This window comes from Delphinapterus leucas, chromosome 18, assembly GCF_059928025.1.
Source record: "Delphinapterus leucas isolate spDelLeu-1000000601 "Yukka" chromosome 18, BTC_Dleu_Yukka2, whole genome shotgun sequence".
NCBI lineage: Eukaryota > Metazoa > Chordata > Mammalia > Artiodactyla > Monodontidae > Delphinapterus > Delphinapterus leucas.
In genome coordinates, this window is record NC_143146.1 from 11,839,426 (window position 1) to 11,866,335 (window position 26,910).

General features: G+C 42.3%; 2 protein-coding genes and 1 pseudogene across 23 annotated transcripts in view; 1 reads left to right on the top strand and 2 right to left on the bottom strand.

Moving 5' to 3' along the window:
- Positions 1 to 23,355, bottom strand: part of LOC149746821 (protein enabled homolog pseudogene) — a 41,074-nt pseudogene extending 17,719 nt beyond the window's left edge.
- On the bottom strand, positions 15,956 to 25,529 carry LOC149746822 (uncharacterized). Its single transcript, XM_089899811.1, has 2 exons — positions 22,631 to 25,529; positions 15,956 to 16,346 (listed from the first exon to the last, which is right to left on the bottom strand). The coding sequence occupies exon 1, from the start codon at positions 25,527 to 25,529 to the stop codon at positions 24,816 to 24,818; it is 714 nt and encodes a 237-aa protein (XP_089755937.1). The 3' UTR covers positions 15,956 to 16,346; positions 22,631 to 24,815.
- A 165-nt stretch (positions 25,530 to 25,694) lies between these two features.
- Positions 25,695 to 26,910, top strand: part of DOCK9 (dedicator of cytokinesis 9) — a 280,624-nt gene continuing 279,408 nt past the window's right edge. For 12 of the 22 annotated variants that reach the window (XR_016388583.1, XR_016388585.1, XR_016388588.1 and 9 more), the window contains exon 1: positions 25,696 to 25,943. Coding sequence is in view for 7 of the 22 variants with exons in the window: in XM_089899210.1 (XP_089755336.1) it covers positions 25,815 to 25,943 (129 nt within the window). In the remaining 15 variants the exon portion in view is untranslated. Of the gene's footprint in view, positions 25,944 to 26,910 lie in introns of all 22 variants that reach the window. The other 10 variants (XR_016388580.1, XR_016388581.1, XR_016388582.1 and 7 more) reach the window with 1 other exon arrangement.

The following is a 26,910-nucleotide window of genomic DNA, read 5'->3' on the forward strand; positions in this document are numbered from 1 at the left end:
AAGACTCAAGTGCAAGTAGTTTATGTGAGAGAGGGTCCCAGGAAACACTGGACATGGTGGATGTGAGATAGGGAAGGGAAGGGAAGGAAGGCAATGAAGGGTCATTATCAAGCAAATTGCCACTGTGGGCAGAGAACTCAATCCCGCTAGCTAACTCTGAAAACTATGAATTAAAACTCAGAATTAACCCAGCTGAGGAGCAAGGGGATGGGTATTCACCCACCAATTCTCCATTGGTTCAGGGCACTTTCAGGGGAATTACCTGTCAGCATTTCTGACTTCCCCGTGCTCAGGCACAGTGTGTTCCCAAGGCAAGAAAAAACCTTGAAGTGGAGATTTTCAAGGTCAGCTGTAAGTAGCCTTTGACTCTGGAAGCAAATGCCAAGGGGTTTGGGGTAAGGGGCACCGATAACACCTGCTACATGATGTGGGGAAGATGGACAGAGTTAAGACCCCCCCCTTCCCCCTTGTGACTCGAAGGAGGGAGCAGGACGTCCACTGGTTGAACCCAGTGGTGTCCAGGGTGGGCGGGGCACAGGTGAACAGGAGAAACACTGGAGCAATGGAGGTGGAAGGTCTGAGGGAACATTGTGCAAAACCTGAGTCAAATCAGGGTGAAGATGGGCAGTGAGAAGAGCAACAGCTCCAGATGACCTCGGGCCGTGGGCAGTTGTCAGGGATCCACATGATGAGCTGGTCAGGAATGACATGGAAACACCAGCCTTCTCGCAGCTGATGGAGACGCTGTTCCCCAGGGGAGAAAAACCCGACACAGGGCAAACCTTGGGCAAAGAGGTTAGAAGGAAGCAGGTAAGCTGGGCAGGGCTGCCAGCCTCTCTCTTCCGCCCCGGGGGAGAGCTAGTAGAAAACACGTGTGTCAGGGAGCCAGGCAGAAGGGCTAGCAGGGTGAGTAACCAGGGGCAGGGAAGGTGCAAGGCTGGACCGCAGTGCTTTCGCTAGGCCTGGTTCTGTTTAACACCAGTTACTCAAACCAGTGCAAGGGATGCCATGCCAGGCCTAAGCCCACTCCCTTGTGGGAAGGAGCAACTAATATCCAGCTGGGCTGTAGGTTGTTTGGGTTATGGGATGTGGCAGGGCTGAGCGTGTACGAAGTCAGAAATCGTTCAGGGGAGCTGCTGGGTGCTGGGGCAGGTGAGGGTGACTCTCCAGGGTAAGGCAGCTTGAAGAGAAGCACTTCGCTTGTTAGGATGTTTTTCTCTGGGTCGGACTGAAATCTACCTCCCTTGAACTTTTTCTTGGTCCCTTTGGAATTCCTTGATCAGCCCCAAGAAAGCTTTTGTCAACATAGTGCCTGGTCCATGGCAAACGATAAAAGCTCTCCTTTAGGTAGGTATTTGTGCTTTGTGAGATATTAGGAATGTTATGATAAAAATGTTATGACTAATGTCCCCTCCCCTGGTTTCAGGTAGACTGCTTTTTTTTTTTTTTTTTTAAATATTTATTTATTTATTTAGGCTGTGCTGGGTCTTAGTTGCAGCACACGGGATCTTCGTGGCGGCATGTGGGATCTTTTAGTTGCGGCTGTGGGCATGTTTCCCGACCAGGGATCAACCCGGTCCCCCTGCATTGGGAGTGCAGAGTCTTACCCACTGGACCACCAAGGAAGCCCCCTCTGCTAGATTGTTTTATTCCTGATATTTCCAGGGAAAGAGCCTCTGCCATTGACACATGTTGGGTTTGCAGTGCTTTACTGCCAAGCTTCTGGTTCCTGACCTTCTACTTCCTATCTCAGGCTCCCAATCCAAGGCACCATCTCAGACAGCAATATCTTTCTCCTTTTCCTCTGGTCTGCCTTTACAAACCCACCACTGAGATTTCCCCCGTTGTGATGCCCATCCTCTAACAGAATTTTAAATGCACCCAGCATTTGTCCAGGTTGCCTCTCATTGAAAGAAACATGTTTTGCTACCCTGTGAACCTGCCATATCGACCAAAAAGGGCTTTAATTCATTTTATGTTATCTGAAACTTAAAGGAAAAAGAACTTTTGGACTGAAATGCTCTACATGTTAGGTGACAAAGCACAGTAACAGCATATAAAGCTGCCATCTCATTCAATCCAAACCAAAAGGGGAAGAAACACAACGAAGCAACTGTCATTGTTTTAGCCAAAGCAGCACCTTTAAGAATGAATGACAATGGTGCACACATATTGGCAAGTCTGTTTGTGGTCACTTTGCAAATCTGTATAAGTGATACTCTTACATCCTAATTAGGATTTGAAACATTGCTCCTTTTATAACTGAAACAAGCTTTTTACTGTTTACTCTGCTTTATATAGTACCACTCAACTGCAGACAGGAGACAACTAAGTTAATCTACAAATAGTAGAAGGGAATTGAAAAGTTTGGCTAAAAGAGCTTGTGTCTTTTGAGCTAAACATTTTCTATTTCATTTTAATTGCATGTTTATGGATTTCTGAGAAATTAAAAATATGTCCTCATTAACAAGATAGAAAGCCCAGAGATAAACCCATGCACCTGTGGTCAACTAATCTATGACAAAGGAGGCAAGAATATACAATGGAGAAAAGACAGTCTCTTCAATAAGTGGTGCTGGGACAACTGGACAGCTACATGTAAAAGAATGAAATCAGAACACTCCCTAACACCATACACAAAAATAAACTCAAAATGGATTAGAGACCTAAATGTAAGACCGGACACTATAAAACTCTCAGAGGAAAACATAGGAAGAACACTCTTTGACATAAATCACAGCAAGATCTTTTTTGATCCACCTCCTAGAGTAATGGAAGTAAAAGCAAACAAAAAAAATGGGACCTAATGGAACTTAAAAGCTTTTGCACAGCAAAGGAAACCATAAACAAGATGAAAAGACAACCCTCAGTATGGGAGAAAATATTTGCTAAAGAATCAATGGACAAAGGATTAATCTCCAAAATATATAAACAGCTCATGCAGTTCAATATTAAAAAAACAAACAACCCAATCCAAAAATGGGCAGAAGACCTAAGTAGACATTTCTCCAAAGAAGATACACAGATTGCCAACAAACACATGAAAGGATGCTCAACATCATTAATTATTAGAGAAATGCAAATCGAAACTACAATGAGGTGTCACCTCACACCAGTTAGAATGGGCATCCTCAGAAAATCTACAAACAACAAATGCTGGAGAGGGTGTGGAGAAAAGGGAACCCTGTTGCACTCTTGGTGGGAATGTAAATTGATACAGCCACTATGGAGAACAGTATGGAGGTTCCTTAAAAAACTAAAAATAGAATTACCATATGATCCAGCAATCTCACTACTGGGCATATACCCAGAGAAAACCACAATTGAAATAGACACATGCGGGCTTCCCTGGTGGTGCAGTGGTTAAGAGTCTGCCTGTCAATGCAGGGGACACGGGTTCGGGCCCTGGTCCAGGAAGATCCCACATGCCACGGAGCAACTAAGCCCGTATGCCACTACTACTGAGCCTGCGCTCTAGAGCCTGTGAGCCACAAGTACCGAGCCTGAGTGCCACAACTACTCAAGCCCACGCGCCTAGAGCCCGTGCTCCGCAACAAGAGAAGCCACCGCAGTGAGAAGCCCTTGCACCACAGTGAAGAGTAGCCCCCTATTCCCACAACTAGAGAAAGCCTGTGTGCAGCAACGAAGACCCACTGCAGCCAAAAATAAATAAATAAATATTTAAAAAAACACAAAAAACAGACACATGCACCCCAATGTTCATTGCATCACTATTTACAATAGCCAGGTCATGGAAGCAACCTAAATGCCCATGGACAGACAAATGGATAAAGAAGTTGTGGTGCATATATACAGTGGAATATTACTCAGCCATAAAAAGGAACAAAATTGGGTCATTTGTTGAGACGTGGATGGATCTAGCGACTGTCATACAGAGTGAAGTAAGTCAGAAAGAGAAAAACAAGTATCGTATATTAATGTATATATGTGGAACCTAGAAAAATGATACAGATGAACCAGCTTGCAGGGCATAAATTGAGACACAGATGTAGAGAACAAACGTATGGACACCAAGGAGCGAAAGCGGCAGGGGGGTGGGGTGGTGGTGTGATGAATTGGGAGACTGGGACTGACATGTATACACTGATGTGTATAAAATTGATGACTAATAAGAACCTGCTGTATATAAAAAAAAAAATGTCCTCATTACAGCAGGCAGCCACACCAAAGAGAAAGAACAAGCCACAAAGAGGGAGAATGAAAATTCCACAACAAAGAATTCAAAGGGAAGGATAGGATTGTTCTTCTTGCCCAGCTGAAAAAGAGTGAGAAGAAGTGGGCCCTCTCACTGTAGAGCATAACCTTTTCTTCTTCAATTCCCATGTGGTTGTCCCCAACTCTTGTTCATTTCTTTTTTTTTTTTTTTTTTTTGCGGTACGCGGGCCTCTCACTGTTGTGGCCTCTCCCGTTGCGGAGCACAGACTCCGGATGCGCAGGCTCAGCGGCCATGGCTCACGGGCCCAGCCGCTCCGCGGCATGTGGGATCCTCCCGGACCGGGGCACGAACCCATGTCCCCTGCATCGGCAGGCGGACTCTCAACCACTGCGCCACCAGGGAAGCCCTCAACTCTCGTTCATTTTGCTAAAATTTTTAATAATGTTAAATATCTCAGCAATGAATTTTCAATCATAATTTCCATTGACAATGTAGTTTAAAAACTTAAACCTGGAGAATTTACACACACACACATACACATTCTCCAAGTTTAAGTGTATATATATATATATATATATACATATATATATTTTTAAAATAAACACTTTCTTTTCCTTAATATTATTGACCCTGAATCTGAAGGCATATGTATTTAATGAGAATATATTTCTTTTATAAATGATCTTTCTTCTTTTCCCATTTTTATTGGGAACTCCATTTCCATTAATTCCCATTCTACCAAAAAAGGAACCATTTTTAAGGTCAGGTTAAAAGTATTTTTTCTTTTCTTTTGATCTTAATAACTGACATAAAAGTAGGTTATGTCCTACTTTTAGGAGAGAGCCTGTGCATGCTGAGGAATGCGTGAAGGGAAGTTGTAGTTTTAAAAAGTCATTTGTCATTCTCTATTTTCGAAGATACTGAAAATATTAAAGCTGAAACCATCCCTATGCGTGATTTTGCTTCTTTTAGAGTAGAGAAACGTGGATTTATGACACAACCTAAATCCTAGAGAAAAGGTAATGACAACTTTAAAAGAAAAACAAGTTTTTCAAAAAATAAACAGAGTGAACAGTGGTAGATCTATAAATGAAGTCAAAAGAGAAAGAATATGAAACATCTGTTGCTAATATTCCTTTAATGCTTATAGTAAGAATTTCCAAATTAAGTAGGTCTAAATTTTTAAAACTTGCTTTCTGAACTTTCATTGACAGATAGAAGGGGAAGAGATCAGAAATCTCAGCAAACCATTCTTGCCTTATAATTTTTCTCATTGTTTTTGAGTAAGGTAAGATTTTTTCTGACCTCCACCAACACTGTCAAATAAATTTTGTTTAGATTTTCTAAAGCAGGAGTTTAGACGGACGTTTCTGGGCTTGAAACCTGGAATGGAATCATCATAGAGGTTGATATAATAGATGTAAGAATGTTAACTGCATCTATTAACTCGAAATGCCTCCTAGGCATTACTTTCTTAATTCTTCTGAACAATCCTATAAAACAGGTATTCTTATCCCTACTTTACAGATAAGGAAAGGTGAGTCTTAGAGATTAAACAACTTGCAGAAAGTGGAACTGAGGTTCAAGCTGAGGTCTGCCTGTTTCCAGGCTAAAGTACCAAGTGACTCCCATAAACAAGCTGATAAAGGTGGCAAACAGGATGGGGGAAATAGGTTCAAAGATGGGGTCTTTTCCTCTGAGGTATTAATGAATGGGTTTTTGAGTCAAAATTTGAAGTAGGTGATAAGGTAGGAACTGAAGTAAATCGTTAGGTTAGGATTCAATGTAGGGCTGGCATTGGAGTTAGGATTTTACTGACAGGTGGGGATGGCCTCTGTATTTGAGATTGAGATAGAGTTTAGATTCAGAGTGGCATTTGCATTAAGTACTGCAAAGGGATTGGAAACCAGCGGTTAACAAAACTTCCCTGATGACAAGAATCACCCGGGGAATTGTTGGAGCTACAGGTTCCTGGTCCCTCTCAGCCGTGCCGGATCCCCTTCCCAGGAAGAGTGATACCATTTACAAAGAAGCCAAGGGTGGTCTGATCATCAGGAAAGTAGAGAAATGGGCACTGGTCGCAACTCTGGCTTCCCACTAGAATCGTATGGAGAGCTCTTTATCAGTACTGATGCCTGGGGCCCATCCCTCAATTAAACCATAATCTGAGCGGGGGGGGGGGGTGGGGGGTGGGGGTGGGGGGGCAGTTATTCTGTTTAAAAGTTCCCCACATGATTCCAATGGGAAGCCAGGGTTGAAATTACAGATAGATGGTTAGAGATGGAAAGAGAGCATTTCTGTTTTGGATTCATGAAGCTCTTTAGTGAACCTCTTCTATGACAATTTTTGCATACTGCTTGATTTATATATATTTGCATGCCTGTATGTATATATATATAATAACACTGTAGCCTTGAAGGGCAGAGACACTAACTTTATCACCCATATACTTAGCACTGTGATATTGAATAAATATATATTTACTCTGTGCATATAGGCATTCAAAGGACATCTTTGGCAGCTCTATACAAGGACGAGAAATATAGCATGTATATTACATGCAAATTCACCCAATGAAGGGACTTCCTCTCTATTTGTTTTATGAATTGTTGAGATTCACTCAGTGTTAAGTAGTTTATTCATTGACTGGAGTCTAGGGAGCCTTGGCCCTCCAGGTCCTTATCTCATGCACAAGCCTTTCCCGGCACCAGCCCTTTCTGAGCAGTTCCTGCCTTATCTCTCCTGAATTCAGGCTGGCCCTTAGTTACTTGCTTGATCAATAGAAGATGGCCTTTGGGGACAGCCAATGCTAGGTCATAAGAATTCTTGCAGCTGTGTTCTGGAGCTCTGGGAACACTCCCGGAGCCCTGAGCTGCCATGTAAGAAGTCCACCTACACTGAAACCACCACACTCAAGAGAATACGTGGTGAGTCCCTGAAATTACGTGAAGAGAGAGATGCCTGGCCAACCCCAGAAGAACCTCTAGAGAAGAGTAATGTCAAAAGACTTAAAGCCCTCTTTAATCTGCCAAAGCACATCATATGGACTTCCCTGGTGGCTCAGTGGTTAAGAATCCACGTGCCAATGCAGAGGACACAGTTTCGAGCCCTGGTCCAGGAAGATCCCACATGCCGTGGAGCAACTAAGCCCATGCACCCCAACTACTGAGCCTGCGCTCTAGAGCCCACGAGCCACAACTATTGAGCCCACGTGCCACAACTACTGAAGTCTGCATGCCTAGAGCCTGTGCTCCGCAACAAAGAGAAGCCACTGAAATGAGAAGCCCGTGCACCGCAACAAAGAGTAGCCACCGCTCGCCTTGACCAGAGAAAGCCTGCACACAGCAATGAAGACCTAACAGAGCCAAAAATAAATAAATATATTTATGTATATAAAAAAAGCACATCATACAAAAATATCACTGTGATGCCCCATCTATAGTGTAAGTAAAATAAAATTTAAGTAATTTATAATAAAATAATAAGTATTTCAATATTTTAATATCTCAAGCAAAGCACAAAATAGTAGGCAGAAAGAAGAATGCATGTGTATGAAGAATCACTGGAGAATATAAAATTACAAATGCAGGCTTAAATGGGCGTGTTAAGCTGGCAACCCAAATGCCACAGGCAGTACTGCCTTTGGTGATTTTTGAAGATAATAAACACATTTTCATATAGGTCTAAACAAAATCAAATACAGTATCTCCTGATTTTACATGTTATGCACATTCCTGAAAAATACAGTATAAATCAAAAGAGGGTAAAATCTGTCTTGTGGGGGACTTCCCTGGTGGCACAGTGGATAAGACTCCACGCTCCCAATGCAGGGGGCCCAGATTCAATCCCTGGTCAGGGAACTGACCCACATGCATGCCACAACTAAGGAGCCTGTGAGCCGCAACTAAGACCCCATGCAACCAAATAAATAAATAAATATTTGGGGGAAAAAAACCAAAACTGCCTTGTGTTTAGGAATTCTGGTCCTGGGTAAATGGGAGCAGATGGATTGGGAAAGAAAACCAGAGTGTGAACTACCACCAAACTGCAAGTGTTTCCTATTTTTGTCCCCTCCAGTACCCCCCATACCTGGACTCAAGGTCATCTAAAACCTAGAAGTGGACCCCAGTCATGGACAGAAGAGCTTCAGGAAAAGTTCTCTAGTTCTGGTTGAAGCAACTGGAAAGGGGACTCCTAGTAGAGTTTGGGGGGAAATCCAAGCTCTTTTTTTCCCTTCTTTTGTCTATTCTTTTGAGCCTTAACCCCCGACGCAATTCCAGCCACAGCAGCAGCAGTGGGAGCCTACAGTTTCGAAAAGCCTTCCTCTTTAATCAGAGGACCTGTGATCCCAAGAGGGGAAGCAAACTCCTAGTGCTTTTTCCTCCCATCTCTTGGTCCTGGACGTGAGGACTCTTCTGAGAAGTGTGCAGCAGAGTGGGGTAACTTTCAAGATGGAGGACCAAAAGAAGGAACTGCAGGGAACTAGAATGTACCAGCATCACGGCAGAAAGGGAACACCTCAGCAAAGTTCATGAACTCCTGGGCTAACCTCCGAACTGCACACGCATGGACCTGACCCTAAACAGCACACCATAAACTCTGAGAACCGAACTAGGGGGTAGACCCTGGTCCCAGACTGGCCACTGGGGGGTGCACACACAGGACAGATCCAAAAAAGCACCGCAAAGACTTTGAAAATGGAACTGATATTGGAAAAACCACAAACAGAAAGAAGAATAGAACAAAAAAGAGGGTTTATAAATAGACTCACACAAATATGATCATTTGATTTTCAGCAAAGTTGCAAAGGCAAGTCAATGGAGAAAAGATAGTCTTTTTAGCAAGTGAGATTGGGATAATCGGTCACTAATATGCGAAAAAAAAAAAGTCAAAACAAACAAAACCTAGCCTAAATGTCACGACTTATACAAAAATTTACTTAAAACAGATTATAGATCTAAATGTAAAACACAAAACTACCAGAATCTTAGAAGGGAGCATAATCTTTGTGATCTGGAGTTAGGCAACATGTTATTTTACATGACATGAAAAACAACCCATTGAAGAAAAAATTAGTAAATTAGACTCCATCAAAAATTCTGTGAAAGATGCCATTAAGAGAATGGAAAGACAAACAGTAGACTCGGAGCAAATATTTTCAAGTTACATATCCAACAGAGGACTTTTATCCAGAATACATAAGAAGTCTCAAACTCAACAGTAAGAAAACAACCCACTTTAAAATGCACAAAAGACTTGAACACTCATTAAAGAGAACAGAGGCAGATGGCAAATAAGTATATAAAAAGATGTTCTACATCATTAGCCATTAGGGACATGTAAATTAAAACCATGATGAGATACCACTACAAACATTAGGATGGCTAAAATTGAAAAACGCTGTAATACCTAGTGCTGGCAAAGATGTGCAGCAGTTAGAACTCTCATACGTTGTTGGCAAGAATGCAAAATGCTACAGTCACTCTGGAAAGCAGTCTGGCAGTTTCTTGTACATACATTTGCCGTATGACCCAGGAATCCTACTCCTAGGTATTCACCTAGATAAATGAAGACTTTTGTTCACACATAAACCTATACATGAACATTTCATAGCAGTTCTATTCGTGGTTGCCAAAACCTAGGAACGATCCAAATGTCCTTCAGTGGATGAATGGATAAACTGGGGTACATTCATACAATGGAACACTACTCATAAGCAGCAGGAACAAAGAATTGATTCATGCAAGTGAAAATTATATAAACTTCAAAATGTCCATGAATATAAATAAAGTTTTATTGGAACATAGCCATGCTCATTAATTTAAATACTGTCTATGGCTGCTTTAGCAATCACAATGGCAGAGTTACAACAGAGAATGAAAGGCCCACAAAGCCTAAAATACTCATCTCCTGGCCCTTTACAAAAAAGTTTAGGTACCCCTGCTTTAGACTACAGCAAAGACTAGTCAATTGAGCTCAGGACAAAAAATTGAGCCCAGGACTATGACCATGGGCCAGTATTTCCCATTCCTATTCCAAGGGTTTTTATTGCGCTACATCAGACCTGATGGAACTTGGTTCTTAAATTTTTTTTTCCTACTGTGGTATGTAAACACTGGAAGAGAGAGGCCAAGACCACATGCAGGGAAAAAAATAAAAGAGATGAAAGATGAACACTGTGGGCATTAATAGAACAGTAGAGCTGGGGGAACCTTAACAATCCTTTTATTTTTACAGTTGAGGACAGTGTGACTCAGGAAGTCTTCCCCCAAATTGCATAGTGTCTGATGTCTGCTAGGTCACATTAGCAAAAGCAGTTTGTTCATCTCTCTCTAGAAACTTGTTCAGGGCCTTGACTCAGAAGACTTACACTGAAACTTAACAAGACAATTAGGATTCCTCCATGAGCCTACGGCCTTTTGAAACTATTACCTCCTGGCATTGAGAGTGTAATTCTATTTTGCATTCGCTAACAACTGTAATCATGAAGTGTTGATAATGCACCTGACAATTTGGATGTTGCCTCATTTTAAAGCCCACAGGCTCCTGAATCTTCAGTTCACTTGTGAGATCCAAGACACATGGAAGGGCAAAGAGTGGTCGAAGAATAGAGATCAAATTCAAGGCACCCGAGGTTGTATTTTTATTTTCATTGGACAAAATATATTCTTTCTTTGTATGAACTAAAGGAAGTGTCCATGGTTGGGTTTCCAATGACTGCCACCCTCTGCCCCGTGTCACATGGGCAGCTCCGGGTCAGTGTAGACCTGACCTGAGACTCAGCACCCTGGGAGGAGGAGAGAAATTCGGCAGCTGCCATAGGAGGGCCTTAGGAGGAGAAACATTTCCATCAGGCTAATAAAACCTGTCAGCACCAGCAGGGCCCCAGAGCGCCATCTCCCAGGACGCAAGAGGGGGAGGGGTGCTAACAGAGGAGGAGGAGGGGCCAGGAGGAAACAGAATTCTCTACATCCTTCCGATTAGAGCAGGAGAGGGGGGAGTTTGGCAGGAGGTGGTCATGAAAGGAAATAAAATTAAAATATGGTACAACAACTGGCAAACTGCTGACTTGGTTCTCTGTACTTGATTTGCTGCTAGGGTGCAGCTTCTTTGGGGCTGGTGGCAGAAGCAGGTTTGCCTAAGCTTTGGGGTCCTCTGTCCCCTCTCCAAGGCCTTGGCAGGGGCCTAGCAATGTGTTTATACGGTCTTAGGTGTTTTGTTTTGTTTTTTTAATTAAAAAATACGGAAACATTTTTGAAAAGTTGAAAAAAGTCACCACAAATCTAACAACTCAGAGACAATCACTGTTAACATTTTGGTAAACACCCTTCATACACACATAAAGACATCTGTCTCTTCAAATACACACGTACATTGATGTATTCAATTTTACATACTGTATATACTACTCTGTAACCTACCTGTCTCACTTATTGGGACATCTTGCTAAGCAAATAAAAATCACCTTTGCTTTTTTTTTCTTCCAGTTTTATTGAAATATAATTGACATACAGCACTGGATAAGTTTAAGGTGCACAGTATAATGATTTGACTTACATCATGAAATGGTTATCTCAACAAGCTTAGTGAACATCCATCATCTCATATAGATATAAAATTATAGTCTTAAGGTTTTTTTGTGTTGTTTTTAAAGATTTATTTATTTGTTTATTTTATTTATTTTTGGCTGCATTGGTCTTCTTTTTTAAACATCTTTATTGGAGTATAATTGCTTTACAATGCTGTGTAAGTTTCTGCTGTGCATTGTGTCTTAGTTGCGTTAATTGTTTAGAAATTTGTTGAAGTAGGATATTTTAGCTGCAATCAGTTAACCCCACTGTGTGTTTCCATCTCAACTTACTTCGTGGACAGTTTTCGGATTTGCTAAGGGAGGGTTGAGTTAGGAATACACTATATTAACTGCAATCGAGAAAGATGTTTGGGAACATTTTAACAAAAACACACAAGAAACTATAAACTCCTATTTAGACATAAGGGTAGCTTATTTTACATTCTTTAAATTCATTTACTAAAAAATTGAGAGAAAATTCAGGTAAAATTACTGGAATATGAAACAAAACAGTTGAGTGATTAGGTCAATAGATGTTATTCTGACATGGAGAAGGAAAGCATAACAGAGACTTTCAGATCATACTAAAACCAATCAGTCATTCACTATGAGGAAGGGACAGTCTATCAGAAATAAATGGTATTTGGATTGTTTGAAAATCCAATTAGTGAAGAGTTGTGAATCATATGAACTCATTGGGAAGGAATTTTAAATTCTTACAGATTAAACATGAAATGTTGACATTGATAAGGAGAATATAAAACTCTTAATCCTCCAGTACACTGAGGACTTTGATGACAAACTGGCTATTTAATATCGTCAATTTGAAGACATTGACCCAAAAATACTTAAAATACTCTGAAATCTTACAGCTCATCTATGAAAGTTCTTTGCTTCCTTCAAATTTGATGAAATCCAAGAGAGTTACAAGACATTACTAACAGCTAGTTGCAAAGTTGAAATAAATCTGTTCTAAGTTATCAATAACAGAAAATTTCAATTAAGTATGCTCGAGGGAAGACTGAATTTTCTTTCTATACTCACTATAAAAAGCAGTACAAAAATCATTGTCTTTTGAAGAGACTATCAGAATGTATGCAGACAAATATTGTAGGAAAAAAAGCATTTCAGAGATGCATGAGGAAGTTAATTAGTTAGAAACACTGTTATGTTTCTGGATTTTGTAATGTTTGTGGTATTTAGTAGCTTTAAAAATTGTAATTTGTGTGATTTTTCTTATACTAAATATCCACTTTTGTACCCAATTTGGTATTTATAATTTTTATTCTTTTTCTAAAAGAGGGCCTCTTGAAGTTCTGTAAGCTTTATATCTATTATACATTTTTTAATCGTGGTGAAATATACATGACATAAAATTTACCATCTTAACCATTTAAAAATATACAGATCACTGGTATTAAGAACATTTACATTGTTATATAACCATCACCACTATTCACCTCCAGAACTCTTTTCATCTTTCCAAACTGAAACTCTGTACCCATTAAACACTAACTCCCCATTCCTCCCTCTACCCAGCCCCAGGCAACCACCATTCTACTTTCTGTCTCTATGAATTTTGACTATTCTACATATCTCATTAAGTGGAATTCTATAGTATTTGTCTTTTTGTGATTATTTTACTTCACTTAACATAATGTCCTCAAGGTTCATTCATGTTGCTGCATGTGTCAGAATTTCCTTCCTTTTTAAGGCTTAATAATATTCCTTTGCATGTATATACTACATTCTGTTCATCAGTTCAACCATAATTGGACGCTTGAGTTGTTTCCACCTCTTGGCTATTGTAAATAATACTGCTGTGAACACGGGTGTGCAAATATCTCTTCCAAACCCTGTTTTCAATTCTTTTGGATATATGCCCAGGTGTGGAATTGCTGGATATGGTAGTTCTCTTTTTAATTTTCAAGGAAACACCATAATGTTTTCCACAGTGTGGAAGCAGCTGCAACACTCCACCAACAGTGCAGTTTCTCCACATCCTTGCCAATACTTTTTATTTTCTGTTTTTTGGATAATAGCTATTTGAATGGCTGTGAAGCCCTTAATGTATTTTTTTTTTTTTTTTTTTTTTCGGTACGTGGGCCTCTCACTGTTGTGGCCTCTCCCGTTGCGGAGCACAGGCTCCGGATGCGCAGGCTCAGCGGCCATGGCTCACGGGCCCAGCCGCTCCGCGGCATGTGGGATCTTCCCGGACCGAGGCACGAACCCGCGTCCCCTGCATCGGCAGGCGGACTCTCAACCATTGCGCCACCAGGGAAGCCCCTTAATGTATTTTTAAGTCATGGCTGGGATTTGGTTTTGCTGGGTAAGCTTTTACACTGTTCTTCTCTTCATGGCCATGTCCATGGCCATGGTTAGAACACAGCTTAGCCTTTGAGTGCTGCTGCCCAGTACTTATGTATAGTATTGGTTTCGCGTTTTCTTTCTCTTGAAGTCCTTGGTATCAGTTTATTCAGATTTACTTTTGAGTGATCATAGATCCCATCTTTTGGGGTTTATTATTTACTTGTTTTAGAGTTTACTGTATATACATACATTTCTACCCCGTTAGTCAAGAGGATGTGTTCTGCTTACTTATTTATTCTACAACCTGTTGAAAACTTTAAGGTAGGCCTGTAACATTCTCATTATACTCAATGGTGATGCTCTTTCTATGTCTGGTTGATGTTAAAGCTGATACAGCTGGTACTACAGGACCTGTTGCTAAAACACTGAAAACTGTTTGATAAATAGCCATTACCTTGTAACCCTGAGCACCTCCCTACCACCTTGGGATCATATAAAGTGTTAATGGCTGATGGTGAAGGGGGCCTCCAGGCCTGAGCTTACTTAGAAGGGCCTTTGAGCTCTATAAAATTCTTCTCGAATAAGAAGCCCCACATTTTCATTTTCCACGGGGCTCTGAAAATCATGTAGGCTGTCCTGAACAGATCATGTAGATTATGGCAAATTACATAGCCAGTCCTCAACAGAATCATTGCCCTTTTAGACACTGGACCTTTTTCCCAAGTGGAAAGGGATTCTGCCTTAAGGTTTCTACCAGGAACAATGTAGGGGAGGCCACGCCAGTCCTCTTTGTGCTAACCACAGATTCTCTTTGGCCCTGTTCCTCTGCCATTCATCCTGGCCCACATTCTTCTGGAGCCTAAGCCTGGAAAAAGGCATTTAGAGATCAACATTTTTCTGCTATGAGAAATTTTATACTTTTAAGAAGCATAACCCTTTTCTAAGCTCAATTTTTACCCCTGATTCTCATTTCTTTCATTGTCAACTGTATCCCCCATCTGTTTAAACTCTGTGTTTGTATTCTTGTTACTATATTTCCTAGAAAAATTGTGTAAATTTTGCTAAATAAATCTTTTCCAAAGGAAACTGGCTTTTAGGTCATATTTCAGCTAGTCAGTTTTAACCAGGTAGACATTTTAAAATCATGCAGAATTCCTGCCTAATTTCTGCTTTATTGGCTCATTGAAAAGCCTTACCTACAATGGAAATAATTGAGGAGAAAGATCTTGTTACTTCCTCAGATATATTCTTGATACACAAGACCCATTTGTGCATGTTTGGAGAGATAAGTTATCTAGGAGTACATCTCTATTTGTGTTTCTATAGCTCATCTGTGACATGAACTTTAACGCACTTATCTTGCAGGAATATTGTGGGAATTCATTTGATAAGGTCAGAATCGTTTCAACAACAGCACTTTTAAACCAAACAATTATGATTATGTGTTCACTGTGATTATATATGATCATTATTTGATTACATCTAGTATAGAAATAATAACAGGTTGTTGAGATTCAGTGATATTAGACAATTTTCACTCTACATCAGTTGCCAGCTCTCTTTTATTAAATGATGACATGACAAGCTTAGACTTTGTAATACAAACTGCTACAAAGAATATTAACAAAATTCTGAACTGCACATTACAAAATGAAAAATGAGATGAACAAACATCATTTGCCTTTTTGGTGTCAGTCAACCTTTGTAGTTTATGAACGGTGTTCACAAATTAGAGCAAAACTGCTGGTGGTGAGCAGTTAAAAGGGAGGGAAAATCTGAGGCTAATTCAAAAAGAGAGAGAACTTGGTGATGAAAATATCTCCTTAGCCTTGGGGTAGGGAGTTTCATCTCGCAATCTGAACCCTCTCTGGGTGCATAGTAAACAGCTCTGACAACAATTTCTTGAAACATTTTATCATTATTTATTTTAATTAATTAATTTATTTATGTCAGCGTTGGGTCTTCGTTGCTGCACGCTGGCTTTCTTTAGTTGCATCGAGCGGGGGTTACTTTTCGTTGTGGTGTGCAGGCTTCTCATTGCAGTGGCTTCTCTTGTTGCAGAGCATGGGCTCTAGGTGCGCAGGCTTCAGTAGTTACGGCACGCCGGCTCAGTAGCTGTGGCACGCGGGCTCTAGAGCACAGGCTCAGTAGTTGTGGCGCACAGGCTTCGTTGCTCCGTGGCATGTGGGATCTTCCCCGGGCTCAAACCCATGTCCCCTGCATTGGCAGGCGGACTCTTAACCATTGCACCACCAAGGAAGTCCCTATATTCACCTCTTGAAAGGATCTCTGCAACATTAAAAAAATGCAATTTGTATTCCTTTTCCTAGGAAAATGGTGGCAAACTGTTGGTGCTGCCCTTTGAAGAAAGGTGGATAGAATGAATATGGCTGATAACAAATGCTAATTTAAAAACTGATGTCTTTTTTCCAGCTAATTTAATTTAATATTCTCCTCCTATTTTATTATTAGCCTTGTAGCAAAGTAACTATTTACTATAAAAAGGACAGTTCAAACCTGAAATGATGCTCTATGCTATAGTCTGTTACAGTTCAATTATAAGTACTAATGATTATAAGAAATGTAGGAGACAACTGGATATTACATAATGATTTCATATTTGAAAGGGTATTGAATGATATCCTTTCAAGTGTTCTTTTATGTCTTAAAAAATTCCATTTTGTTGACATCCTCTTTCAGAGTATATTGAGACATTTCATAATCTTTTTAAGAAATAGAGTTTAGAATATTTTCAACTCTTTGTTAACACTTGACTCTCATCTAGAGAGTTTTAAAGTATAATCTGAATGTGAAGCCTCAGGAAAAAAAGGTATTCAGTAATTTTGGGGAAATATTATTTTTATGAAAAGTCCTGAATGGCCCATGTCTTTATATATTTTGAGGCAGATACTGTTAGGTGCATACAAGTTTAGAATTGTTATATCCTCCTGGGGAATTGAAGTTTTGAACTTTTCTCTTTGTTATTCTTTAGTAAATCTCTTTAACTCTGTAATGATTTTTGCCCTAAATCTCTTTACTTTGATCATAATATAGCTATGCTAAACTTTATTTTGGTTAGTATTTGCCTAGTATAAATTTTTTTTATCCTTCTATATGCCACCTTTCTTTTTCTTTCTGATTTAGGTGTATCTCTTATAAACAGCATATATATGGTTTTTGCTTCTTAATTCATGTTGTCAATCTTGGTCTTTTACTGGGAGTATAAGTCCATTTATAATTATTGTTGTTACTAATATATTGGGATTTCTTTTTACCAGCTTATTTTATTTTTTCCATTTGTTGCACTTTTCCTATATTTTTATTCCCTCTCTTTTCTTACTTCCTTTTCTACTGAATCTTTTTTTGCATTTTTACTTTTTCACTGTACTAGTTTGGAAGAGAAACACTCTATTTATATACTATGAACATCCTAGACAGTTACATTTAACAAATTCTAAAACTAATCAGTATTTTCCTCGTGAACAATATAAGAACCTGCACATACCATCCTGTCAAATACCATCCTGCTTTATATATAGTTGTTTGATATTTGAGGTTGATTTAAGCTCCACAAATTAGGCATCACTATTTTTTTCTGATATAGTATTTATTTAGATATGCTCACATGTTTATTAGTTTATTTGTTCACCATCCTTTCTTCTGTCTCAGATCTCTCATTTGGAGTAAATTTCTTCTTGCCCAAAATAAATCCTCTTTTTCTTGTATTGAACTGTAATTCACATACCATAATACTCACCCTTTAAAAAAGTGTACCATTCAGTGGTTTTAGTATATTCACAAAGTTGTGCAACCATCACCACCATCGAATTCCAGAACATTTTTTTTTTGTACCAATAAGAAACCCCATGCCCAACAGCAGTTACTTCCTCATGTTCCCTTCCCCCCAGCTTCTGGCAACCACAAATCTACTTATTCTGGACATTTCATATAAATAGGATCATGCAATATTTGACCTTTTGTGTTGGCTGCTTTCACTTAGCATAATGTATTTAAGGTTCATAGCTATTGTGGCATAAATCAGCTCTACCTCCCTTTTTATAGCTGAATAATATTCCATCATGTGGATATACCACATTTTGTTTATCCATTCATCAATTGAGGGACATTTGGGTTGTTTCCACTTTTTGGCTATCATGAATAATGCTGCTATAAACGTTTATGTATGAGTTTTTATGTGGATATATGTTTTTAACTCTTTTTGGTATATACCTAGGAGTGGAATTCCTGGGTCATATGGTAATTCTATGTTTAACTTCTAGAGGAAGTGCCAAACTTTTTTAAAGTTTTATAATTCTACCAGTAATATATGAGGATCCTAATTTCTCCACATCCTGCCGACATTTGTTATTGTCTGTATTTTTTTTTTTTTTTTTTTTTTTGTGGTATGCGGGCCTCTCACTGCCGCGGCCCCTCCCGTTGTGGAGCACAGGCTCCGGACGCGCAGGCCCAGCGGCCATGGCTCACGGGCCCAGCTGCTCCGAGGCATGTGGGATCCTCCCGGACCGGGGCACGAACCCATGTCCCCTGCATCAGCAGGCGGACTCTCAACCACTGCGCCACCAGGGAAGCCCTATTGTCTGTATTTTTGACTATAGTCATCCTAGTGGGTGGGAAGTGGTACCTCCCTGTGGTTTTGATTTGCAATTTCCTAGTGACTAATTATGCTGAACATCTTTTCATGTGCTTATTGACCATTTGTATATCTTTGAAGAAGTGTCTATTCAGATCATTTGTCCATTTTTAAATTAGGTTGTCTTTTCATTGTTGAGGTGTGTTTTTTAAATTTTTAAAAACTTTTATTTTAAAATTTATTTATTTATTTTTGGCCATGCCACACAGCTTGGCTTGCGGGATCTTAGTTCCCTGACCAGGGATTGAACCCCAGGCAACCGCAGTGAAAGCACCAAGTTCTAACCACTGACTGCCAGGAAATTACCTATAAGTGTTTCTTTCAAAATATTTATTTATTTATTTATTTTTGGCTGTGTTAGGTCTTCGTTGCTGTGCGTGGGCTTTCTCTAGTTGCGGCTTTAGGTGCGTGGGCTTCAGTAGTTGTGGCTCGCGGGCTCTAGAGTGCAGGCTCAGTAGTTGTGGTGCATGGGCTTAGTTGCTCCACGGCATGTGGAATCTTCCCGGACCAGGGCTCAAACCCGTGTCCCTTGCATTGGCAGGCGGATTCTTAACCACTGTGCCACCAGGGAAGCCCTATAAGTGTTTTTTTTAAAAAAGTATATATTCTGAATACTAGACTGTAGTAATCAGGACGGTGTGGTATTGGCAAAAGAACAAAGAGATCAGTGGAACAGAATAGAGAGCCCAGAAATTGACTCCCATAATTATAGTCAGCTGATCTTTGACAAAGGAGCAAACGCAATACAATCGAGCAGATTATCTGGAGCCAATATGAACCAGTAGCACCCCACTCTCAGGTGTGTATCTATCTACTCTCATCTACTTATCAATCATCTATCTAATCTATCTGTATTAAAACCCATGAGTTCACACTATACCTCCAAATCCAACCCAATACCACAGGGTTTATTCTAAAACCCTCCTTTATATATTTGTAATTCCCTTCTCTGACAGTGAAAAACCTGGTTTTCATTATCAAGAAGATATTACTTATTTGTTCAATGCTGGAATACACAGAAAGTCATCTCAGAATTGCTGACTGATACATCTTAAAAAAAAAAAAGGCTACTTGTTCACATCTCTCTTTTTTTTTTTAAGAGTTCTTTTTGTATTTAACCTAATGGTATATATTCCAAACACTGTGTTCAAAGGGTACTGGGTTTAGTTCATTTTATTTCCCCCCTTCAGTGTGGTTATATTATTCATTTGAAATAGAGCTCTGTCCATTGGTTTCTGTTTGTATTCCATTTTAGGGTTTTTCTCCATTCTTGTTGATTTTATTTCTTTTCTCTTTGTTGAGATTTTAAAAAATATGTGAAACATTAACATAAAAAGTCAGAATTGTACAAAAAAGTATATTCAGAGAAGTGTCCCTGACTCCATGTTTCCCCATTTCTTCTCTCCTTCCTACCTTATTCCCACTGACCCCTTGAAGGTAACCAAACTTACAAATCTCTGTTTTATCCTTCTTATGTTTGTTTTTGAACAAGCACGCAGATACTAGTATATTTTCTTATTTTCCCTTATTTCTTACACAAAGGCAGCATACTTTAGATACCCTTTTTGTTTTATTTAAACAATATATCCTGAAAATTATTTCACATTACACACAGATCACAGATGTTGATCGACATCTTTCTCATTCATTTTTACAGTTGAATAATATCCCATTGTGTGTATGCACCATATTTTACCAGTCTCCAATATTGACATTTTCCAAAATTTTACTATTACAAGTAATGCTGCAATGAATACCCTTGGGTGTAGTATTTTATTATCATTTGGGGTGTATTTTCAGAGTAAATTTCTAGTAGTGGGACTGCTGGTTCAAAAGGTAAATGCATATATCGTTTCGTTAGATATTGCCAAATTCCTCTCCATAATGGTTATATCACTTTGTACTTCTATCAGCCATGTGTGTAAGTGCCTGTTTCTCCACAGCCTTTCCAATAGTGTTATGCTTTGTAATTTTTCCCAGTCTGATTGATGAGAAATTGTATATCAGTGTAGTTTTAATTTGCACTTACTTTATTATAAATGAGGCCAAACATCTTTTCATATGTTTACTGATCATTTTATGTCTTTTCTGTGAATTGTTTGGTCACGAATTTTGTCCATTTTCCTATTGGGTGTTTGGTCTTCTTTCCCCTTAAGATTTACAAGTGGAGAATTTTTAAGGGCCTGCAGTTTGCCAAGCTGCTGGGAATGAAAGTTTAAGTGCTTTTGCTGCTCAAAATCTGTGCATCATCAGCATCTGCTTGGGTAGGGAATTTGACATCAGTGGGGAGCTTGTTAGAACTGTTGACTTGGGACAACACACCTGATCTTCTGAATCAGAATCTGTACTTTAACAAGATCCCCAGGTGATTTTTATGCATACTAAAGTTTGAGAAGCCCTGGTCTCAATGATCTCTTAAAGACCTCGTATTTCATCTCCACTAGGAATCTCTCCTGAAAAGATAAAAGTGAAACGGGATTATATTCCTCCAGTACCATTAACCCTAAGTGGTATCTGTAAACTTATTAGATTTGTTAGATTAATTGTGTACCTTTCCCCCAGATGCTCTTCCTTGAAGGGCTATGTCTTCTATTTATATTACCTAGTGGAATTTTAAAATGCTGGTTTTTCTAAAATTAATCAACCAGTGTTTTTAGAAAACAAGCATTATGAGAAACATTTAGACAATGAAGCACAGTATGACAGTTCTTAAAAAAAATTAAACATAAAATTATTATGTGATCCAGCAACTCCACTTCTACGTATATACCCCAAACAACTGAAAGCAGAGACTGAACAGATATTTGCACACCCATGTGTACAGCAGCATTATTTACAATAGCCAAGAGGTGGGAACAACCCAAGTGTCCATTGATGGATGAACTGATAGAAAAAACAAGTGATACACACACACACACACACAATGGAATACTGTTCAGCCTTAAAAAAGGAGAAAATTCTGACACATGCTAAGTGAAATAAGCTAGACACAAAAGGACAGATATTGTATGATTCCAATTATATGAGGTACCTAGAGTAGTCAAATTCAAAGAGACAGAAAATAGAATGGTGGTTGCCAGGTGCTGAGGGTAGGGGGAAGGAATAGGTGCAGAGTTTCCGTTTAGGATGATGAGAAAGTCCTGGAGATGGATGGTGGTGATGGTTACACAACAATGTGAATATACTTAATGCCACTGAGCTGTACGCTTAAAAATAGTTAAAATAGTAAACTTTACATTATGTATTGTTTACGAAAATAAAAAAAACCCAAATCTTTTCACCATTAGATTGTAAGAAACTTCAGAATTTTATTGTTATAAAATTTGACGCCTAGTGAGGCCTTGTATACAAAAGGATTCAACGTATTTTTTTAAATAAAATAAAGGGTTCAGCTTTCATAGGAAAAAAAATGAAGTACAAAACTAAAAGATGCTTATTTAAAAAAAGTTCAATCAATGCAAAAATAAAGAATGAAAGCTCCCTTTGCCCTTCCCTGGATGCTAACACAGGACTGACTGCTCTTTACAGGTTACTTTTTATTTAGGCTAAAAACAGATGTGCTCTTTCAGGATACACCTGTAAGAGATTTTAAACTAATTAGGTATTATTAAGACACATACAAATCCTAAAGCAAACCTAACAAGGAAATGATGCAGTTAAGAGGTTATCATTAAAACATAGATAATGCTTGAATTATAAATATTTGGGTATTGTACAGTCATTTATATTCAAATTTTCAAAACTGGCTGCAGTTATATTTCATCTCCACTACCTACTAGTATCATCCTTGGCAAAAAGGAAAGCTTTCTTCCTACAGTTTTGGTAAAACAAAAACAGGGTTACTCCCTCAAGCTATAGTAGATGGGTTTATCTTCCACCACACTTTAAACACCATCCTCCCCATTCCATGCAGCATCCTCACCTGGAGCTGATGCTCCTCCTTCTGTAAAGGTGTGACAGCCTCTCTCCAGGAGTTGATGCAGTAAGAACTCACAATTATAGGTCCACACTGGCGGGGATAAAAAAAACAAAACAAAACAAACAAAAAACCAGACTTTGGTAAGTGTATTACTTTCTGAGGACTGCTGTACCACAAACTGGGTCTCTTAGAACAAGAAATTTATTCTCTAACAGTTCTGGAGGCTAGAAATCCAAAATTAAGACATCAGCAGGGCAATGCTCTCTCCAAAGGCTCAAAGGAAGAATGCTGTTTCATCCAGCTTCTGGTGGGTGCCAGCAATCCTTGGTGTTCCTTAGCTTGTAGATGCATCATTCCAGTCTCTGCCTTTGTCATCACAGAGCCTTCTCTCTGTGTCTGTCTCTTCTCTTCTTACAAGGACACCAGTTATACTGGTCCAGTATGACCTCATTGTAACTTGGTAACATCTGCAAAGACCCTATTTTCAAATAAGGTCACATTCACGGGTACTGAAGTTAGAACTTCAGTATGTCTTTTGGGGGGACACAATTCAACCCAAAAGTGTAAGGACCAAATTTCTGCTCAGTTAAACCTAAGAAATGTCCCATTTGTTAACTCCACCGGGAAGAAGAGGCTCTGCTCTGAGTTGCTGGGAAAATCAGTCTTCCTGGGCTTAGTTCACATTTCCATACCTCCTTCTCTGTCAGAACTTGTCCTTGTTTAGGCATTGTCAGTGACTACTGTCAGCACCACACATCATCCCCTGCTTCCTAAATGAACATCTGCCAATTCTAGAATATAATGAGTCAGTAAGCAAGCACAGAATTTAGGAGTAGTAGAAATGGGTAAACTCTTCACTTTCCAGATATATGTGCTCTTTTCTGTGTTCATATATTTCTTAAACAAAACAAAGCAAAAAAAGGAAATGAAGGGAAAAAAACCCACATTGTGTGCTTCTGTTGTTTTTAATAATAAAAAAATAATCTATTTGCAGTCTATGGAAGTAGATGCGGTTTAGAGAGTCAAGGTAACACAGTGGGGCAAAGATTTATGCTATCTGGAACTTCTTCAGGAGTCAGAAGCTCAAAGGTTAAAAATTTAGGATTCTCAGACTAGCACCTAACAGTTCAGGTAAGAACCGAACTGACATATCCCATGGAGCCCAGAGGTGTATATATGAGATGGGCATGGTCATATCAAGCAGCGCAAGCTCCCCATGAAAGCAGCGCCTTCTGCCTGTTGGGGTCACCCAGCCCTACTCCTGGAACAGAAGCAGCCTGGTTCACATCTAGGCCACTCCCTCATTTCGCAGTAAAGGAAATGGGTTAGTAATTGTTTTTATAATCACACATGATTGTTTTCTTTATCTTCCAGCCTGTCAGGCTCACTTAGTGCTACATCCTGCATCCCAGAGCACTGGGAAAACAATCCAATCCAGCAAGCATTTATTGAGTACTGACTGCATGCCTAAACTCCAGGCTTATTATGGGCCAGACCTGCCCATTAAGTCCTGAACGGTGGTGTTTTGCTTTCTACACTAGATTGGTAGTTTTCCCACTTTAAGATTCCGGTATTTGACTTTCTGGCAGAGTGGGACGCCACGGGCGGCCTCCTTCGGAGCTGACGTCTGCTAGGAGGCCTCAGTGCTCTTAGGTAGCACAGGCACGGGAGATTCCCCTGAAGGCGGGGTCCACAGTGCCCCCGCGCGCGCAGGTAAGGAGCTGTCTATCAGCAGGCGGTGGGCGTGGCCTGTGCACACCGACCAATCAGCAGACCCACCCTTAAGGCAGTCTCCCCGCCCAAACCACGGAGCATGCGCCACGGGCGCTACGCAAATTCCTCTCTCTCCGCGCGCCCTCTCCGCGGCGAGGTCAGAGTTAGGCTGCCCCGAGTTTCCTCAGAAAAGAGGAGAAAAGGAGAGGTGGGGCCCGTTAGGGATGGGGAAGGCGGAAAGGCGGTGTGAGGAAGAAGTTCCTCAGAGTCGTGGCTGTCGCTAGCAGCCGCCAGCTCCCGGGTCATGTTGGGCCCGCAGGCCGGCGCTTCTGGGTTTCCCGGGCTCCGCGCCCAGCGGTCCCGCCCGGCCGCGGAAGCGCGGCAGATGGGCACGTCGTGTCCCCTCAGCCCCTTGCAGGTTATTGTCCTCAGTTTACAGAGGAGCTGGGCCAGGCTCAGAAGTTTGGATGGTGACTCAGCAGCTCGTCCTTGCGGGCCAGGGTCTGCGTGACTCATCCCGGACCCTCCCTTCGGCTCCAGAGGCTTCCACCGTTCGCGCGACGCCTCTGGCGGCGGAATAGTGCTTTGAGGCGGAGAAGCGCCGCCACGAGTGCGCGCGGTGCTCCACGCCGGGTCCCGGGCAGGGGCGCTCCGTCCCGCTTTGCATGGCCCGGGCTTCCGAACGGCTCTGTGCTCTTCGAGTGCCACCTTCCTGAAACCTCCGTCCCTTCAGCAGCCCCGGGGGGGTGGGCGTGGTGCCACCGAACCCCGACCCTGCCGGTGACCGCGGAGTCCCCAAGATGCTGGGGCTCCTCAGGCAAGGAACCCACGGTCCCAGTGTACAGGCACCGGCTCCGAGGACTTGGCGACCCGGGAGGGCGCCGGGTCGCGCGCCCTCCCGGCGGCTTGCGCGGCCCTCGCCTCGGGTCTTCGGACGTGCGGCCTGGGGAGCAGTCGGACCAGGGAGGAGGCGACCCCCGGGGTCCCTACCTGCCCCGCTAGGGGTCCGGGGCAGCGCGCTGCCAGCCTCCCGCTGCCCGCCTCCCGCGCCGTAAGGCACCAGCCGCCCGACCTGCAGGGCCCGCTGTCCTGCCGCGCTGGCCCCTCCTCCGCCCGCCCCGCGCCGCGCCGGACACCCCGCCCCGAAGAGGCGGCCCGGCGAGCGGGCGCCGAGGGAGGCTGGTGGCATGGGGGAGCAGCCGTCGCGGCCACAAGCACGGTTGCCCCTAGCGAGCCCCGGCGCCGTTCGGAGCGCGGGGGACCGCGGGAGCCTAGGGGGGTGGCTCGGGGCGTGACACCGAGCGGAGGGCGTGGCTCGGGCTGCGCCGCCCGGACGCGCGGCGAGCGGCGGGGGGAGCAGGCGGCGGCGCCGGGGGCCGAGGGCGGGCCGGGCCGAGCGCCGAGGGCGCACCTGGCGGCGGCGCGGCCCGGCCGGACTGCCGGAGCAGGGTCGGCGGCGGCGCTGGTGGCGAGGATGTCGCAGCCGCCGCTGCTCCCCTCCTCGGCGGAGACTCGGAAGTTCACCCGGGCGTTGAGTAAGCCGGGCACGGCGGCCGAGCTGCGGCAGAGCGTGTCGGAGGTGGTGCGCGGCTCGGTGCTCCTGGTGAGTGCGGGACCACGGAGGGAGGAGGGAGGAAGGCGGGCGGCCACCTCCTTCACGCTCCTCTAAGTCGGTGGGGCGGAGGCGGAGCCGCCGACCCTACTGGGTCTGCAGGATTAAGAGGTGGTGAAGGAGGGGGGTGTTGGACAGGGGAGAAGGGAAGGTCCTGGAGGGGCAGCAGCTCCCAGACCCCCACCCTGCGTCTAGGGGGTCCTCTCCCCACTGCTGCCCCTTCCCTCCGGGGAAATTCCCTGGGAGTGAGGTCGCCATCTCCCTCCTCCCCCCTCCCCCCCAACTTTACGTCCCTCTGCCGACTGAGAAATTACTCTCTCCTTTCCCCCTCCCTCCCTCTCACATCCCCCTTCTCCTCCCTTATTCTGGAGGGGCTTGGCACCTGTGGCCTGGAGGGGCGCAGGGGAGTGGAGGTGGGGGCTTCCTTTTCCAGTCCGCAGCCCAGGGTGGGATATGGCCCTGCGGACCCTTTGGGTGGGCTGAACTCCAGAAGGGGAGGGGTTCTGTATTCTCTCCTCCACTCCCTCCCCCTGGCCGCCTCTTATCAAGGGTTAAGGGTCTTGATAGGAATCCCCCGTGACTTCAGCTTGGGTGCAAATTACTACGAAGTTTGGGGATTTGGAGCAAGCAGACCGGTGATTAATCTGGTCGTAGCAGAAAGTCTTTTGAGAATAGGCCTCTGGGTGTGAGGAAGATGAAGTTTTAAATCAACTTTTCTACTGCCAGGGCTGGTCCTGCTGTACTTGGAAACGCAGTATACCCCATCACTTGGAAGGTGCGGAAGAGCAGCAGCGTGCTCTCCTGGGTAGCTGGAAACTTTTAGCAGCTCCTTGCTTTGGCGCTGCCATTTGTTTTCTTGAAAGGGGCTTGTTTGTGGGTGGTTGACTTGTGTTTGTTGGAACGATCCAAGAAGAAGGGCCTTGGAAGTGATTCTCTGGGCTTTGTGGGGCTGTGTGTG